Here is an 18,397-nt window from a genome sequence, read left to right as displayed (position 1 = left end):
GGGGGAGGGAAGGGGAGGCGGAGGTGGGGAAGAGACAGAAATCTTTAATAAATTAAAAAAAAAATGGAGAAAAAAAAAAAAGAAATGTCCTGGTACAGACAGAGGGCTCAGCAGCAGGGGAGAGCACAGGCTCTGTGAACCACTCAACCCCCAAACTCACCCCACCCAGGAAGTGGGATGCCATGACACATATCTGTAACACAGGGCAGAGACAGGAGACTCTAACCTGGGGTCTGCAGAGAAGTGGGTATGAGACACTCTGCCTCAGCAGAGCGGGAGGCAAGAACTGACTTCCAAGTGGCCCTCTGACTTCATGTGTACAGGCTCTCATGCACACAATAAATCATTCCAAAGGAACCGACTTGCAGCTATAATAGCAGTAATCTGACATTCAAGCCATCTTAGGTGGGCTGCCTCAGGGACCATCTCCCCTGTGTACTGTCATGCTGGAGCACACATCCAGGCACCCATCTCTGTGAAACAGTCAAATAATCCTCCACCCTCACCTTCTGCTGTTAAGTAATCATGACAGAGGCATCTTAATTCATAGTTCTCTCCTCCTAACTTCAAAGTGGTTCGTGCTGAGGGAACCCACTGCAGAACGCTTACAGCGCACACAACACACACATGAACTTGTGTGACCCTTACACACACTCACACAACTCACCAGGTAAGTTCCCATTTCCTTCTCCAGGAGGACTTGCTCATACAAGGTTGTATCAACGTCCACCTTTAAAGCCTGCACCTTCTTCTTTACTGCTGCGCAATGCTTCCGTTGGAGCCAATAAGGAAGAAGAGATTCCACAGCTTGGTTCAGGATCTGGGAGGTGATCAGGAGTGTGGCCAAGCTCTGAGGAGATGCATAAGCATCACGTTTAGAAAGATCGAAACAAAAGCACAACACACATGGTCCTTCAGTGCTCAAAATGGAGTCGTATGATGTCATAAACACAAACATTAGAAAGCTGGGTGTGAGTGCAATGTTCTAATTCAAGAATAATATCAGAAGAAATTAGCTGGGCTGGATGTGGTGGGCCACACTTTTAATCCTAGCACTCTGGAGGCAGAGGGAGGTTTGATCTACATAGTGAGTTCCAGACCGCCCAGGACTCTATATGGTGAGACCTTGTCTTTAAAGATGATAGACGGACAGACAGACAGACAGAGCAAGCTCGTTCAGCGCCCTTCAGAGAGGAAGTTAACCTGACACTGTGACTGTAATCTCATCATCCTACTATATTGTATACTGTACTTACTCCATTATATATTTTATAGCATGTTACTATAAAACAGCACTGCCAGGCTGGGTGGGGGAATCACTGTGACATTTTACAGCCTGGAGCTGTGGAGACGACTCCATCAGTAGAGTGCCGTTCACTATGCCAGCACTGAGTTCCTTTACAACACCCACGGAAAGGTAGTTAGTAGGTGGTTAGTGCCTGCATCCCAGTGCCATGGAGGCAGACACTGGGCAGCTGGTCCTGCTGAAATGGCAAAGCCCCAGGTTAGTGAAAGACCCTGTCTCAAAAACTAAAGTTGAGAGCAATCAAGAAAGACAGCCAACGTCATGTACATGCACACCCACGAGAAGGACTGGAGAGATGGCTCAATGGTTAAGACCACTGGCTGTTCTTCCAGAAGATGAAGGCTTGATTTCCAGCACCCGAATGTCAGCTCAAAATCTCTAACTCCAGCTCCATGAAATCTGTGCCCTCTCCTCCCACCCATTGGTATCAGGTACTTGATGCATAGTCATACATGTGGGCAGAACACCCATCACATAAAAATACTTTTAAGAGAAAAGTAATTAATTCTTTGAATTCAATTTATTGGATACTGGTTTTATATGATCCAGAAACTATAGTACTACAAATGCAGGAAGGACTTTCTCAAGCATTTCAGACATGAACCTGCTAGTCTCTCAAGCGTAACATGTTAAAAATGAAATTTGCAAGACTTATTAAAGGTTATCCTATAACCACCCACATCACTTGTAAACATAACAGAAACTGTTCTTTCATTTCCTGGCTTCTCAGACCCGAATAATCACATAGAAACTATATTAATTACAACACTGATTGGCTTATTAGCTAAGGCTTATTATTAACTAACTCTTACAACTTAAATTAGCCCAAAATTCTTATCTATGTTTAGCCATGTGGCTTGATCCCTTTTCTCAGTCAGTGTTCTCATTGCTTTCTCTGTGTCTGGGTGCTGACTGCAGACTGAGCCTTTCCTCTTCCCAGAATTCTCCTAGTCTGGTAGGCCCGCTTATACTTCCTGCCTGGCTACTGGCCAATCAGCATTTTATTAAAAAACATGAGTGACAAATCTTCACAGTGTTCAGAGGACTATCCCACAGCAGTCACTGGTGGACGTCCACAGACTGCAGGCACCTATGCCGTCAGAACTGCCTCGGGAGAGCAGGTCAGCTTTGCCCCTTGCATGACTCATTTTGGAAGAGAATTCGAGTTAGCTAACTTCTCTGTTGAGCATGACACATTATTCAGGTGTGAATGCTTATTATTTAAAGGGGGGAAAATAGACAAAGTAAAGACATAAAGCAACTCATTTCTTTAAATTTATTTATTTCCTATGCATTGGTGTATATCTGTGTGAGGGTATCAGATCCCCTAGAACTGGAGTCACAGACAGCTGTGAGCTGCCATGTGGATGCTGGAAACTGAACCTGGTCCTCTGGAAGAGCAGTCAGGGCTCTTATCTGCTGAGCCTTCTCCCCTAGCGCAGTCGTTTCTAAGGCTGGAAATCCTCTGTGAGACCCTCCCCTCAGCATTCTGCTGGCACACTCACCTGGCGCAGAAGCTTCATGTCCTTCAGGACAAAGGCAATGTAGAAGAGCGAGGCGAAACAATTCAGAAAGTTGAACTGCCAGAGAAGATGACAACGTTAGCAGCTTGCACATTTAAAACAGGGACCACTGCTGCAGACCGTGGCTTGGAACTGCTTCCCTTTCCCCTGAGGCCTGAACTCAACTATCAGCTCTGGAAGTGAGAGGAGAGGCAGCAGCCAAGAGGAGGAGGAACTGCACAGAATCTCACACATCTTATAGTCCCCATCCACAGGGAGATGCAGCCCTGTATCCCGTCCCACATCAGGACAGCCAGGCTGTCCACCTGTACCAAGACTCACATGCAGGGGAAGGGGTCTCCTTTTCCTCCATGGAGCCTAAGGCTGACTGCCCCATGGAGATGCTGGTGCCAGGCAACCACAGCAGAAAGACCCCACTACATCGAGCAGCCCAGACCTAGAAGACTCAAACCCTCACCCCACACCAGGAGGCAGCAGAGTGGCACTGGCCGAGAGGTGCTGCCACGGCACAGAAGATGCCACTTACCACCAGCACTTTCAGGACAAGATGATTCTGGTAGGCAGATTCCAATCTGTGATTCTCTACAATATCAAGGGGGAGAGGAGACATCTCTCAGACAAGAGGCAGCACCAGTGTGCTGTCACAGGTAAATCAGTGGGACTGTGCTCGGCAGAGGCACTCAGCACCAGAGCTGAAGTCTCTGGACATCTCAGCTGTCAGTCACAGCCATCCCTTGCTACCAACAACACCAACAAGAGAGTACTCTCCTCCACTGCAATAGCACTGTGGTTGGGAACAATTTTTCTCTAAATACGGAAAAAAGAAATCTGGGAAGTGTCGGCAAATGAACCTGCACCCAGCCGCCCCAAAGAAGAGGCTGTGCACTCTAACAGTAAGGTGGTTAAATGAGCCTGCACCCAGCCGCCCCAAAGACGAGGCTGTGCCCTCTAACAGTAAGGTGGTTAAGGGGAAATCAACACAGATTCTGTGCAGGGCCCTAGACAAGGATTAGCCTGAAGAGAATTCAGATTTGAGCCTCATGTAGAAATGGGGACACAGTACAGTGACCCCAAGACAGCAGGAGCAAGAGCAAAAAGCATCATGAGGCTCCTGCAGTGAGGACTGGTCTACACCGGAGCATGCTACCTCCTGCCCTACTGTAAGGACTGGCCACTGCCTGCATGGCTGCGGAGATCAGAACATATGACCCAGTACAAAGAAAGCCCTCCGCAAACTGGCTGCTCTACCACAGAACAGATAAAAAATTAAAATGTTAGGTCCAGTGAAGTAAAGGCCCAGGCTTCTTCCCATAGGATAACACACGTATTTGTTTGAATGGATGAATGCTGAACAGCCTATGAACTCCACTTTTAAACTCTACTCAGGTTGTCTCCACAGATGCAGGCATGAGCAACCATCCTTGGGCCGTCCTCAATGAACGGAGGACACAAGCCTCGGTTCCTCTGCAGACTTTCTATGTACTTTACCCCAACATGGAACACATTGTTACTGTCCTGAACCACCCTGACTGTACTTACTATATTGAGTGCTTTGGTGAGCATCACTGCCTCTAGTTATAAAAGTCTGCTAGCTCATGGTACCCCAAAAGGTGAAAAAAGAAACTGGAGTAGTGCTGGTCAGAGCTGGTGAGCTGGTCTCAGGCCTTAGTAGCAAGCCCAGAGGACTGCCATCTACTCTGCAGGACAGTGGCCATGTGAGCCTAACAATTTAAGTAACAATTTTTTTTATTTTGTGTGCTGTGTGTGTGTTGAATATGTGTGCATACACGTGTAGGTACATAGGTTCCACTGTGTGTGTGTGCACAGGTGTATGATGTGCGTAGATGTGTGTGCGTAGATCAGAGGTGGTTCTCTCCTTCAACTATCTCAGATCCTCAGACTTGAGGGCGGGCGCCTTTACCAGCCTTGAGCCAGCTCTCTCTGACCCTTGAACCCCAAGAAGAACTTCTTACAGGCAAATGAGACATGTGGAGGCTTACCCCAAGACGTTAGAAACTCAGCAGCGTATCGGTAGAGGCGGTTCATGACCTCAATCACAATGGCATACACAATACTGGGCACATACAGCAGGAGGCTGGTCCACACAGACTCGTTGTCCTCGTGGAGACTCAGGACCCAGTCCTCCATGTCGAAGTAGATCATCATGACGTAGAGGGAGAAGTAGAGACAGAGGCACACGAACGGCAGGGAGACCAGGTAGATGCGCAGCTGTCTCTTGTAGCTGGAGTAGAGGGGTTCTTCTCTGCCCGTGACAGAATTGATACCCAGGACCCCATGAAACCCAGGCCGGGGCTCCTCAAACTGCCTCTTCATGACCAGTGTCCCCCAGCGGTAGGTCATGTTGGCACAGCCACGCTTCCACACCTCCAGGATCACCGTGGACCAGATGAGGTTGAACGAGGCAAAGATGACGTACTTGTCATAGTCTTCCCACACAAACAGGTAGTAGGGCAGCCCGATGACAGCCATGGGGATTAAGGCAAAGGTGAAATACTCCAAAAACCCAAAGTACAGAGCGATCGTCTCCCCAAAGTAGCCGCGAATGCTGTCTGCAGTTCCGGAAAGAAGGAAGAAATGAGGCATGGGCTACCAAAGACTGCCATTTAACCACGGCACACGCAGGTGCACTTTTCGGTGGTTAGGGATCTTTAATACCTCCATTTCCATCCCATGTAGGGTACCAGCTCTGTCCTGCACACAATACAAAGACCCCACCTGTCAGTAGGACAAGCCTTGCATTCCCCCAGCTCACAGTTCAGGCCTCGGCTGTGGACGTGACTGTCGGGAACCATGGCTGTTTCCCCCTTACTTTCCATTCATCTAACATACTTTACTGCCAAAGACAGATCATCTTGGGGTCGGCTTACTCTCTCAGGTCCTAGGGTAAGTTCAGCCATGGACACTGAGCCCCGTGTGGCCGTCATGTATGCCCTGCTTCCCCCCCCCATCCATGTCACTCTGTGCAGCTGTCTGTAAAGATGACCCACATCCACAGATCTTCATCTCCTACTAAAGTCAGACATCAGTGAGACATGACACTTCCCAGTGCATTCAGCACAAAATGTTCGTAGACTTGAAACAAGACTCCACACATTCACTTCCAGCTCCAGCACATCCTACTGAAAATATCCATGCACACCTTCATGTGGACAGGAGACAGCCCAAGCAGCCTGCTGACACCAACCAAAAGGCCACTTATACGGTACCTCCGCTAACCTTGGTCACACGGGGACTCCCTGGGCCTTAGAGTGGCCAGACTGGGACAAGAATGGGATGAGGGGACAGGAGGGACAGGGGACTAGTCAGAGTAACTGGTTCTTAATTATACATTAGATTTTAATTTATTTTACTTTATTTATGTGTGTACCTGAGTGTAGGTATGCTCACTACGTGCATACAGTTCCCACATAAGTCAGAATAGGGATAGGGTATCAGCAGATCCCTGGAACTGGAGTTATAGGTGGCTGGAAATCACCATGTGAGTTCTGGGAGCCAAATCCAAGTCTTCTGTAAGAGCAGCTAGTACTCTCAACTGCTGAGCCATTTCTCCAGCACCACTAGTATTTTTAAAAACTTCTGGGTATGTGTGCATATGACATTGTGTGTGTGCATGTGACATCTGTGTGTGTGCATGTGACATCTGTGTGTGCATGTGACATCTGTGTGCGCATGTGACATCTGTGTGTGCGCATGTGACATCTGTGTGTGCGCATGTGACATCTGTGTGTGCGCATGTGACATCTGTGTGTGTGCATGTGACATGTGTGTGCATGTGACATTGTGTGTGCATGTGACATTGTATGTGCGCATGTGACATTGTATGTGCGCATGTGACATCTGTGTGTGTGCATGTGACATCTGTGTGTGTGCATGTGACATCTGTGTGTGTGCATGTAACATTTGTGTGTGCATGTGACATCTGTGTGTGTGCATGTGACATCTGTGTGTGTGCATGTGACATCTGTGTGTGTGCCATGTGCATGCAGGCACCCACAGAACCAGAAGATGCCGGGCTCCAGGAGCTGGAGGTGAGGCAGTTGTGAGCTGCCAAACATGAGTGATGGGACTAAACTGGGTTCTGCAGGAGCAGCGAGCACCCTTAACCAGGGAGCCATCTCTGAACCCTTCACTCACCGTTTTTGAAGACACTGTGTTCAGCTCTGCCTATGAGGACAGGCTGGCGTGATCATGAACTACTTCCTCCCACCCTAGTTTCTCCTAGCTGTTCTGGGAGGGAGGGTAATAAGCAGAACTGTGATGCAGCCATCTTAAATGTGATAAGGCTGCTGCAGGCCCCCTCTGCATAAAACACAAGGACCCATGTGTCCTGGTCTCCAAGCCGGTGGCTTTGCCCTTTGCCAGCTCTCTCAGCAGGCCCCGCCTTCCCAGAAGGTTTAGTATGCCTCACCCCAGGCTCGTTCCCTTTCTAGGACTAGTGAATAGAGCCAGTCACCTGTGGTCCCACAAGCAATATCTAAATTACGCCACTTAAATATCATCCAGTGAACAACTCCCTTACGTGCAACATAAAAATGAGTGCTGTGTACCTGGAATTATCAAAACAAAGCTTTTCTTTCAGAGGCTACAAGAAAATCTTTAAAATATTAAAGAAGGAAACAAAACTTTAGTGTGTGTGTGTATGCGTGTGTGTGCGTGTGTGTGCGTGCCCTCAGAACAGGAAGAACAGGAAGTGTCAGATTTCCCAGAAGCTGGAGGTGTAGGTGGTTGTGAGTCACCCGATGTGTGCTGAGAACTGCACTCAAGTCCTCTGCGAGAGCAGGAAGGGCTCTGAGCCCTGAGCTGACTCTCCGTCTCCAATCTTGCTTCTTGTTTAACACTGTAACAGTTGTTTATGGAAATGGAAATTAGAAGGAAAATATAGAAAGAAGGCTTCCCTTAAAATAAAAGGAAGAAAGAAATAAAGAAATGTCCTTTAAAGAAAAACTATGGCAGCAACACTTAGTGAAGTTCTAGTTTGAATATCATCCTTACGCTTAAAAACTGAAGGAAGGCTGGGGTGTGGCTGAGCAGAAGAGCATTTGCTTAGTAGGCTCAAGGTTGACAAAAAGGCTTTTTAAGCATATAACCAACCAAAAACGTTTGAACATTAATATTGATGTAACTTTCCATAAAGTAACATTCAATACCAGTGGAATTATTCTTATAAGTATTCAGAGAAAATAGGTGGATCCCTCAGAAAAGATGTCTGGGCTATTGAGTCTGCCTCACCTCAAGCCTGGTTTGGCCAGCTTCATGGGAACGGAAGATTTCAAGCACAAAATGTTCACAGACAAGCTACACTTACAGGAGGACGTGATTCACCTGTGCTGGAGAGATGGCTTAGCAGGTGAGAGCCTGACTCAAGGTCAACCAAACCACCTCAGGCAGCTCACAACTGCTCTAGGATGCGATGCTGTCTTCTGGCCTTTACAGGCACGTACACTCATATGCACAACCCCCCCCCCCAGCTCCACTGCCACACATAGCACACACACACAATATATATGTATATATATACAGATAAGATCTTTTTTAAGAGACATGTATTCACAAAGGCTACTTTTGACAACCTATTCTGTAGATCAAATTTAGCCAAAGCCTGAATGAGATTTAAAGGAACAAGGTCATCAAGCCATCCTCTTTCCCTTGCAAGAGCTGAGTATTGGCCATGAGAGCACTGAGTCATAGGACAGTGACTTCGTCAGGGCTCTCTCTTCAGTGGGGCACCGGCAGTGACACATACCTATGGGCTGGTACTTCAGAGCAAACCGAGTATACCAGGAGTCCTCCAGCTTCTTCAGGGCCTCATTGTCGTGCAATGGAAACACCTGGGTCACGATGCCAGATGTGAGCAGTCTCCTCACTGTGGAGAGAAGCATGAGAGCCTAAAACACGGGGCTGGCTGAGGACGGTCCAGCAGACAGTGCAGGGTGCCCCAGCATGGGGGTGGTGCAGGGGTATTTCATTTGCCTTTTAATAAATAAAACATGCCTGAAGATCAAAGAGTAAAACAGCCCCACTGGTCAATCTTACAGACCAGAGAGTGGTAACTTTAATCCCAATAGCCATGCTAGTTTGCCAGAGAAACCAGGCAGTAGTAACATATGCCTTTAATCCCAGCACTACAGAGGAATATAAGACAGGAGGAGACAGCTCTCAGACACAGACTCACTCAGAGTCCTAGAGACAGGATCACCATTTCAGACTGAGGTAGAGGTAAGAGCCAGTGGCTGGCTGCTTTGCTTTTCTGACCTTAAGGTTGAATCCCAATTTCTATCTCTGGGTTTTTATTAATCGTGCTACAGAGCAGTGGTTTGGTACACGGGGTCATTGTCATAGCTTCTCTGCCAGTTCTGAATATGAACAATGTGTCTCAGAATATAAATATCTTCACTATTTTTTTCTCAGTATGAAAGCAGTGCAAGTTGAGTGAAATTCTAAACCATACAAACTGTACAAATCAGAAGCATGCAAACTTTCCATTCTTCTCTCTATATAACAATAACCACTACAAACAGTAATTTAATGTATAACCAGATGTCAAAATATACACAGAATTTACACCCAAATACACTGATGCTTAAATACAAACCAGGAAACATCTTATACACTTCATGGTGCTCTTGATCATTGGAGCCATGGTATCTGCTACAATTTTTCAGTGTTACCATGTATCTAGAGGGATTCTCCTTTACAGCTGTAACGTCTCCCAGAATAATAGTTTCTGCTTTTTGGCACTGCGAATAATACTGAAATTCTTTAGATATCTACTTTATGTGTGTGAATATTCGCCTGCATATATGCACTGTGGCATGTGGGCACCTGATGGAGGAAGGTCATTGGTTAATTATAATAAACCAACTGCTTGGCCTCATAGCTTAGAACATAGGTGGGTGGAGTAAACAGAACAGGATGCTGGGAGGAAGAGGAAGTGAGCTCAGACTCGACAGCTCTGCTCTCTGGAGCAGAGACGCCATGCTCTGCTCTTGGAAGCAGACACACACAATGAAGCTCCGACCCAGGATGGATGTAGGCTAGAATCTCCCCAGTAAGCGCACCTTGGGGTGCTTACACACATTATTAGAAATGGGTTAGATCAATTAGAAAAGAGCTAGCCAATAAGAAACTGGAACTAGCCGGGCCAAGCAGTGTTTAAATGAATACAGTTTGTGTGTTGTTATTTCGGGCATAAGATAGCCAGGCGGCCGGGGTGCTGGGGATGTAGCCCCGCTGTTCCTATTTCAACAGGCACCTAGGACCCTCAGAGGTCAGAAGAGGCTCTGGATTCCCTGGAACTGGAGTCACTACAGATGGTTGTGAGCCGCCATGTGGGTGCTGGGAACCAAACCCACGTTCTCTGTAAGAGTAATGCGCACTTTTAACCTGTGAGCCATCTCTCCAGTCCCCCAATACTGAAATTATTATATACATACATTATCTCACCTCTTCAACTTGAATCTGAAATCTGGACCCATCTGACATTGCTGCCCCTGCTCTAACCCCCGCACTGCGGTTCCTTCCCCTCTGGACAGCAGGCACCTTCACTTGTTTCTTTCTTTCCAACAGAACGACAAAGACAGCCACAAACAGAAACTTCAAAAATCACATTGAGCTCCCTCCCTTTCCATGCAGCTGGGTGGCAAACATGGTTGGAAAATCACACACAACGTGGAAAAGACAAACACAAGCAGAGCAGCGCTTCCTGGCAGTGCCTGACGGACCCAAACCTCTGATCTGCTGTAGGTACTGAGACTGACCACTAGTGAAGGGGTCTTCTGTCCTAAGGGCACACTGGGGAGCTGGGGGACTTTTCCCATGAGTTTCTTTAGCAGGGCTGTTGGTACAATGGAATTTGCATTAAGAAAGGCAGGCCTACGGTAGGCTGTGCTAACTGGAGGGAAAATAATCAGGTTCCCTTACAATTATGTCACTCACATAAGCTCTACCCAGAGGAGGAGATGATTTAAAAGGTGGCCTGTGAAGAATAAGCCTTCTTAATGACTGGAAAAGGTACCAGCCCAAAATACCAGCTGCGAGGGTGAGAAGACATATGGTTTGAGTTACATCAGCTTTGGGTGCTGTCAAGGCCATTTTGTAAGTTCTTTATGTTGGAATTTCTGAGGACTTTTCTTTGGCTAATATGGCTTAAGTCGGTTACCCACAGGCCCCAGTCCTGGTCCCAGTGTGGGGGTGCACAGCTGCAGCAGGGCCTCCCCATCAGTTTCTTCCCCGCTGCTACACCGGTGTTTAAACCCTGGGCTGGCTTGTGGCACTGAAGTCCCGGGTTCTCCTATAAGAGGTGACTCCACCGTGCCAGGCTCCCCAGCAGGCACGCTTCTATATCCCTAAAAATAGGACAGTAAATGGAGCCTCTGGAGAGGCTTCGAGTCCTGAATTGCCAGCTTCTCGTCACCATCAATGCCAGAGCATGGTTCTGGTTTCAGCTCTAAAAATAGAGGCTGGCTCCTTTAAAACCCTCCAGCCTCCTTGTGTCTGCTTGACTGTAATTACAAGGAAGGACTCTTACCTTGAAAGGAAAATAGGAGGGTGTTTGGGCCTAACAAAAGAAGGCAGGGACTTCAGCCAGATTCCCTCCTTCCAGGGTGCCAACAATGCCCATCAGTATTGGAGTGACTACAGTATTGGAGAGCCACTGAATAAGTAGCAAACAAACAAAATCTGACCGGGTCTGCAGGACACTGCAGGACACTTCAGCTAGGTAAGGCACAACAGGGCTAATGGTGCAGCTGCTTTGGCTGATGCTGGGGAATCCTGACAGTGGCTCTGTGCAGGGGGGGCAGCAGGCCACTCCTCCGGGATCTGACCAGAGAGCAGATGCCAGAGGAATGGAGGGTTCCACAGCAAGGGATGACCAGCACAGCCCTTGTTCCCTGTGGCTGTTGGGTATCAGGGTGTGGAACTTTGACCCCCCAAAATCTCATAGGGAATGGTACTATTAGGAGGCGTGGCTTTGCTGGAGTGGGTATGGCCTTGTTGAAGAAGTGTGTTACTATGGGTGCAGGCTCTGAGGTGTCCTATGCTCAGGATACTGTCTGGTGTCTCAGTCAACTTCTGGTTGTCTGCAAGATACAGACATGTGTCAGCTGCCAACAAGAAGCAATAGAACAAAGGATACTGGGCTAATAAGTTGCCTCAATCATAAAAAAGCAAAACTAAACTAAAAAACACTCACCAGCAGACAGACAGAGCCAGAGGTGCCTTCCCAGCAAGTGGGAGAGAGAGGGAAGAGCAACCAAACTGCACAGCAAGTTCTAGGCCACCCGAGAGTACAGAGTGGGACCCTGCTTCTAAAAGGAAAAACTGAAGACAGCAGGTAACTGCCGTGTGGACGAGAAGAAAGAAATGCTGCACTCAACTCCTAAGAGCCACAGAGACCAGCGAGAGCAACAAAATGCAGCTGTCACGACAGCCCAGCGTGGCTCAGAGGCCAGAGACATGACAGGACACACAGCAGAAGGGACCATGTGGGGCAGGGAGGGGTCAACATGGAAAGGGGCAAGGAAAGGTCACGGAGTCAGGGGAGAGAGCAAATTGGCAGAAACATGATGAAATTCCCGTAGTTGACAACCTCTAGGGTTATGATTGATCAAGAAAATAGCAGCAAAATACAAATGATAAAAAATGAAAAAATAATTATAGACCAAATAGAACTAAATGGTCAGAAACACAATAAAAATAAAGTATCCCTATCATTTGAAAAAGCAGTAAGTGGTGTTCTGCAGGAAAATTAATTAGATGGGCAGAGCTCGGCAGAAGGCACCAAGAGCGGCTCACACTAGAGCACCATTCACCGTACCCACGACACAGGCAACCACAACCTCACAGAGCTGAGAGTCAGGTAACAGCCACGGCCCAGACACACAACCTAAACTGAGCAGGAGCACGGATGCTTTTTAGATCTGATGATGATCTCACGTAAAAACCAGTGTGTGAACCGAAGACAATGGGCACAGGAAGGACTGCTTGTTAGTGTCTATCCCAAGACCTGGGATCTAAAGGCCACTCCTGGTACTCTTCCTACTTTCTCTATGATTCAAAAAATGGAGGAAATGTATTATTCGGCAATATGATGACAGCCACATGGTGGAATACCAAGTGCCCTACAAAAGGAACACACAAGAATTAACTAGGAAATATAGATGAGCAAACATCCACAATAGTTAAGATGTAAGATGGCAAGTGTGGCTCTACAGTCCCCGTGTGTAGTGCTCTCTTTAGATGGTGGGTGTGTCTCTACAGTCCCCATGTGTGAAGAGTGTTCTCTTGGGGCTGGAGAGATGGCTCAGTGGTTAAGACCATTGCCTGCTCTTCCAAAGGTCCTGAGTTCAATTCCCAGCAACCACATGGTGGCTCACAACCATCTGTAATGGTAATGAGGTCTGGTGCCCTCTTCTGGCCTGCAGGCATACATGTAGACAGAATTTTATATACATAATAATAAATATTTTTTTAAAAAAAAAGAAGAGTGTTCTCTTGAGATGACAAGTGTGTCTCTACAGTCTCCCTGTCTGTGAAGAGTGCTCTCTTGAGATGGCAGGAGTGTCTCTACAGTCCCCATGTGTGAAGAGTGTTCTCTTGAGATGGCGGGTATGTCTCTACAGTCCCTGTGTTTGAGGAATGCTCTCTTGAGCAATACCTTTCTGAGGGTGTGAGGTAAGGAAGAGAAGTGCTGGGGAGACTGCACCATAGGGCAGAAGGGATACCTAACAAAAATTCAACTCATCCTCAAATTCAGACACAGAAAAATTATGTCTCTCTTCTTCTCATGATCCCCCTTTAGAGAAAATAAAGATGAAATGTGTAAATTGCCCCAGGGAAGTGTTTTCTTGCTTTATGTTGTGTAAATTTTAAAAGATTGTTTTAAGACTTTAAAAATTATAAACCAATTAAAGTCTTCCTTAAATTTAATGAAAATAAATAGACAACATATTCAAACCTATGGGACACGATGAAAGCTGTGCTAAGAGGAAAGTTCATAGCACTAAGTGCCCACTTAAAGAAAACGGAGAAAGCATACATTGGGGATTTAACAGCACACCTGAAAGCTTTAGAAAAAAAAAAAAAAGCAGATCTGCCCAGAAGGAGTAGAAGACTGGAAATAATCAAACTGAGGGCAGAAATCAACAAAATAGAAACACAGAAAACAGTCCAAAGAATCAATGAAACAAAAAGTTGGTTCTTGGAGAAAATCAACAAGATCGACAAACCCCTATCCAAACTAACTAAACAACAGAGAGAGAACACGCAAATAAATAAAATCAGAAATGAAAGGGGGGACATAACCACAGACACAGAGGAAATCCAGAGAATCATTAGATCTTACTATAAAAGCCTGTATGCCACAAAACTGGAAAATGCAAAAGAAATGGACATTTTTTTAGATAAGTACCATATACCAAAGCTAAACCAAGACCAGGTGAATGATCTAAATAGACCTGTTAGTCGCGAAGAACTAGAAACTGTTATCAAAAATCTCCCTTCCAAAAAAAGCCCAGGACCAGATGGGTTCAACGCAGAATTCTACCAGAACTTCCAAGAAGAGCTAATACCTATACTCCTTAACGTATTTCACAATATAGAAACAGAAAAGTCATTGCCAAATTCCTTTTATGAAGCTACAGTTACCCTGATACCAAAACCACACAAAGACCCAACCAAGAAAGAGAATTACAGGCCTATCTCACTCATGAATATCGACGCAAAAATTCTCAATAAAATACTGGCAAACCGAATTCAAGAACACATCAGAAAAATTATCCATTATGATCAAGTAGGCTTCATCCCAGAGATGCAGGGCTGGTTCAACATACGCAAATCTATCAATGTAATCCACCATATAAATAGACTGAAAGAAAAAAACCATATGATCATTTCATTAGATGCGGAAAAAGCATTCGACAAAATTCAACACCCCTTTATGATAAAGGTCTTGGAGAGAATAGGGATACAAGGGTCATACCTAAATATAATAAAAGCTATCTACAGCAAACCGACAGCTAACATTAAATTAAATGGAGAAAAACTCAAAGCCATCCCACTAAAATCAGGAACAAGACAAGGATGTCCACTCTCTCCATACCTCTTCAATATAGTGCTTGAAGTTCTAGCAATAGCAATAAGACAACATAAGGGGATCAAGGGGATTCGTATTGGAAAGGAAGAAGTTAAGCTTTCGTTATTTGCAGATGACATGATAGTATACATAAGCGACCCCAAAAATTCTACCAAAGAACTCCTACAGCTGATAAACACCTTTAGTAGCGTGGCTGGATACAAGATCAACTCCAAAAAATCAGTTGCCTTCCTATACACTAAGGATAAGGAAACAGAGAGGGAAATCACAGAAGCATCACCTTTCACGATAGCCACAAAGAGCATAAAATATCTTGGGGTAACCCTGACCAAGGAAGTGAAAGATCTATTTGACAAGAACTTCAAGTCTTTGAAGAAAGAAATAGAAGAGGACACCAGAAAATGGAAGGATCTCCCTTGCTCTTGGATTGGGAGGATCAACATAGTAAAAATGGCAATTCTACCAAAAGCAATCTATAGATTCAATGCAATCCCCATCAAAATCCCATCAAAATTCTTCACAGATCTGGAGAAGACAATAATCAACTTTATATGGAAAAACAAAAAACCCAGGATAGCCAAAACAATCTTATACAATAAAGGAACGTCTGGAGGCATTACCATCCCTGACTTCAAACTCTATTACAGAGCTACAGTATTGAAAACAGCTTGGTATTGGCATAAAAACAGAGAAGTCGACCAATGGAATCGAATAGAAGACCCTGACTTTAACCCACAAACATATGAACACCTGATTTTCGATAAAGGAGCTAAAAGTATACAATGGAAAAAAGAGAGCATCTTCAACAAATTGTGCTGGCAAAACTGGATGTCAATCTGTAGAAGAATGAAAATAGACCCATATCTATCACCATGCACAAAACTCAAGTCCAAGTGGGTGAAAGACCTCAATATCAGTCCAAACACACTGAACCTGATTGAAGAGAAAGTGGGAAGTACTCTACAACACGTGGGCACAGGAGACCACTTCCTACGTATAACCCCAGCAGCACAGACAGTAAGGGCCTCATTGAATAAATGGGACCTCCTGAGACTGAGAAGCTTCTGTAAAGCAAAGGACACTGTTGCTAAGACAGAAAGGCAACCCACTGACTGGGAGAAGATCTTCACCAACCCCGCAACTGACAAAGGTCTGATCTCCAAAATATATAAAGAACTCAAGAAACTAGACCGTAAAAGGCTAATCAACCCAATTATAAAATGGGGCACTGAGTTGAACAGAGATCTCTCAACAGAAGAAGTTCAAATGGCCAAAAGACACCTAAGGTCATGCTCAACTTCCTTAGCGATCAGGGAAATGCAAATCAAGACAACTTTAAGATACCATCTTACACCTGTCAGAATGGCGAAAATCAAAAACACCAATGATAGCCTTTGCTGGAGAGGTTGTGGAGAAAGGGGTACACTCATCCATTGCTGGTGGGAATGCAAACTTGTGCAACCACTCTGGAAAGCAGTGTGGAGGTTTCTCAGGAAATTCGGGATCAACCTACCCATGGACCCAGCAATACCACTCTTGGGAATATACCCAAGAGAGGCCTTATCATACAACAAAAGTATATGCTCTACTATGTTCATAGCAGCATTGTTTGTAATAGCCAGAACCTGGAAACAACCTAGATGCCCTTCAATTGAAGAATGGATGAAGAAAGTATGGAATATATACATATTAGAGTACTACTCAGCAGTAAAAAACAAGGACTTCTTGAAGTTTGCAGGCAAATGGATGGAAATAGAAAACACTATCCTGAGTGAGGTAAGCCAGACCCAAAAAGAGGAACATGGGATGTACTCACTCATATTTGGTTTCTAGCCATAAATAAAGGACATTGAGCCTATAATTCGGGTTCTTAGAGAAGCTAAATAAGAAGGAGAACCCAAAGAAAAACATATAGGCATCCTCCTGAATATTAACCTTCATCAGGCGATGAAAGGAGACAGAGACAGAGACCCACATTGGAGCACCGGACTGAAATCTCAAGGTCCAAATCAGGAGCAGAAGGAGAGAGAGCACGAGCAAGGAACTCAGGACCGCGAGGGGTACACCCACACACTGAGACAATGGGGATGTTCTATTGGGAACTCACCAAGGCCAGCTGGCCTGGGTCTGAAAAAGCCTGGGATAAAACCGGTCTTGCTGAACATAGCGGACAATGAGGACTACTGAGAACTCAAGAACAATGGCAATGGGTTTTTGATCCTACTGCATGTATTGGCTTTGTGGGAGCCTAGGCAGTTTGGATGCTCACCTTACTAGACCTGGATGGAGGTGGGCGGTCCTTGGACTTCCCACAGGACAGGGAACCCTGATTGCTCTTTGGGCTGACGAGGGAGGGGAACTTGACTGGCGGAGGGGGAGAGAAAGGGGAGGCGGCGGTGGGGAATAAATAAATTTTAAAAAAAAGGAAAAAAAATTATAAACCACAAAAATCTAAGCCAACAACCAGGGAGCATGGGACTAACCGAGGCCCTCTGCAAATATGTAAGAGTTGAGTAGCTTGGTCTAGATGTGGGACTCCCGGGGCTACAGGAGCAGGGGCTGTCCCCAGTTCTTTGACTGGCTCTTGGGAACCTATTCCTCAAACTGGATTGCTCTGCACATCCTAAATACAGCAGGACGTGCTCAATTGTATAGCATGTTGATACGCCAGGCTTTGCTGAAGCCCATGGGAGGCCTGCCCTTTCTATGGAGGACAGTATCACATGGGTTCAGAACAGAGGCCAAGGCAGGCAGAGACCCAACCTCTGAATACTTTATCACAAACAGATGAAAAGGCCTGATGTCTGCAGAAATCAATACTGTGAAAACATGCAAATGAGAACCTGTCCTATCCACAGAGCCTGAAGGTGCACAGCAGCAAACCAGGTGGGAAGGCACACAACAGCAAACCAGAGAGGCAGGTGCACAGCAGCAAACCAGGCAGGCAGGCGCACAGCAGCAAACCAGGCAGGCACCCTTTGCCTGGACCTTGCTTGAGCAGACAGGCTTGAGAGCACATCTAAGAAACATGGAGTGGGTCTTGAAGCTCTGCTCTCTTGCATGGAGGCTGAAACCAGGCCAGGTGCAGGGACACACGTCTGTAATTCCAGCTCTTGTGACACAGTCAGGTGATCTCTGTGAGTTTGAGGCTAGCCTGGTCTAGAGTGAAACTCTTTCATGAGGTTGGGGGAGTTGGGGAATGGGAGGGTGGGAGGTGGGGATGGAGTTAAAAAGAAAACCAGATGCAGGGACCAGAGCTGGGAGCCTGGAACCAGAGTTCCAAGACCTTGCTGCAGTACACTGGTGTGCTCCATTCTGAAGCCACCATCCCCATCACGGGACTGTTACACCAATGCTCACCCATGCTACCTGCTTTGTTAGGATGCCCTACGCAACTCTGTTTAAGGTCACCCCTCTGAGGTCTGGGAGAACAAGAGCAGGACTTGTTCAAAG

The 18,397-nt window shown here is 46.1% G+C and overlaps 1 protein-coding gene across 2 annotated transcripts in view; it reads right to left on the bottom strand.

Annotated features, from left to right (window-relative positions):
* The window catches only part of Ano10 (anoctamin 10), a 126,263-nt gene that overhangs the window by 93,118 nt on the left and 14,748 nt on the right, over positions 1 to 18,397 (bottom strand). For both annotated transcript variants that reach the window (XM_050141625.1, XM_050141626.1), the window contains exons 5-9: positions 8,594 to 8,713; positions 4,830 to 5,399; positions 3,356 to 3,411; positions 2,812 to 2,886; positions 668 to 850 (exon numbers count right to left, since the gene is read on the bottom strand). In XM_050141625.1, coding sequence (XP_049997582.1) covers positions 668 to 850; positions 2,812 to 2,886; positions 3,356 to 3,411; positions 4,830 to 5,399; positions 8,594 to 8,713 — 1,004 coding nt within the window. The remainder of the gene's footprint in view (positions 1 to 667; positions 851 to 2,811; positions 2,887 to 3,355; positions 3,412 to 4,829; positions 5,400 to 8,593; positions 8,714 to 18,397) is intronic.

Source organism: Alexandromys fortis, unplaced genomic scaffold (assembly GCF_014885135.2).
Source record: "Alexandromys fortis isolate MF-2015 unplaced genomic scaffold, M_Fortis_MF-2015_v1.1 scaffold_44, whole genome shotgun sequence".
NCBI lineage: Eukaryota > Metazoa > Chordata > Mammalia > Rodentia > Cricetidae > Alexandromys > Alexandromys fortis.
The sequence above is the reverse complement of the archived record's forward strand: the minus strand, read 5'-3'. Positions and strand labels throughout refer to the sequence as shown.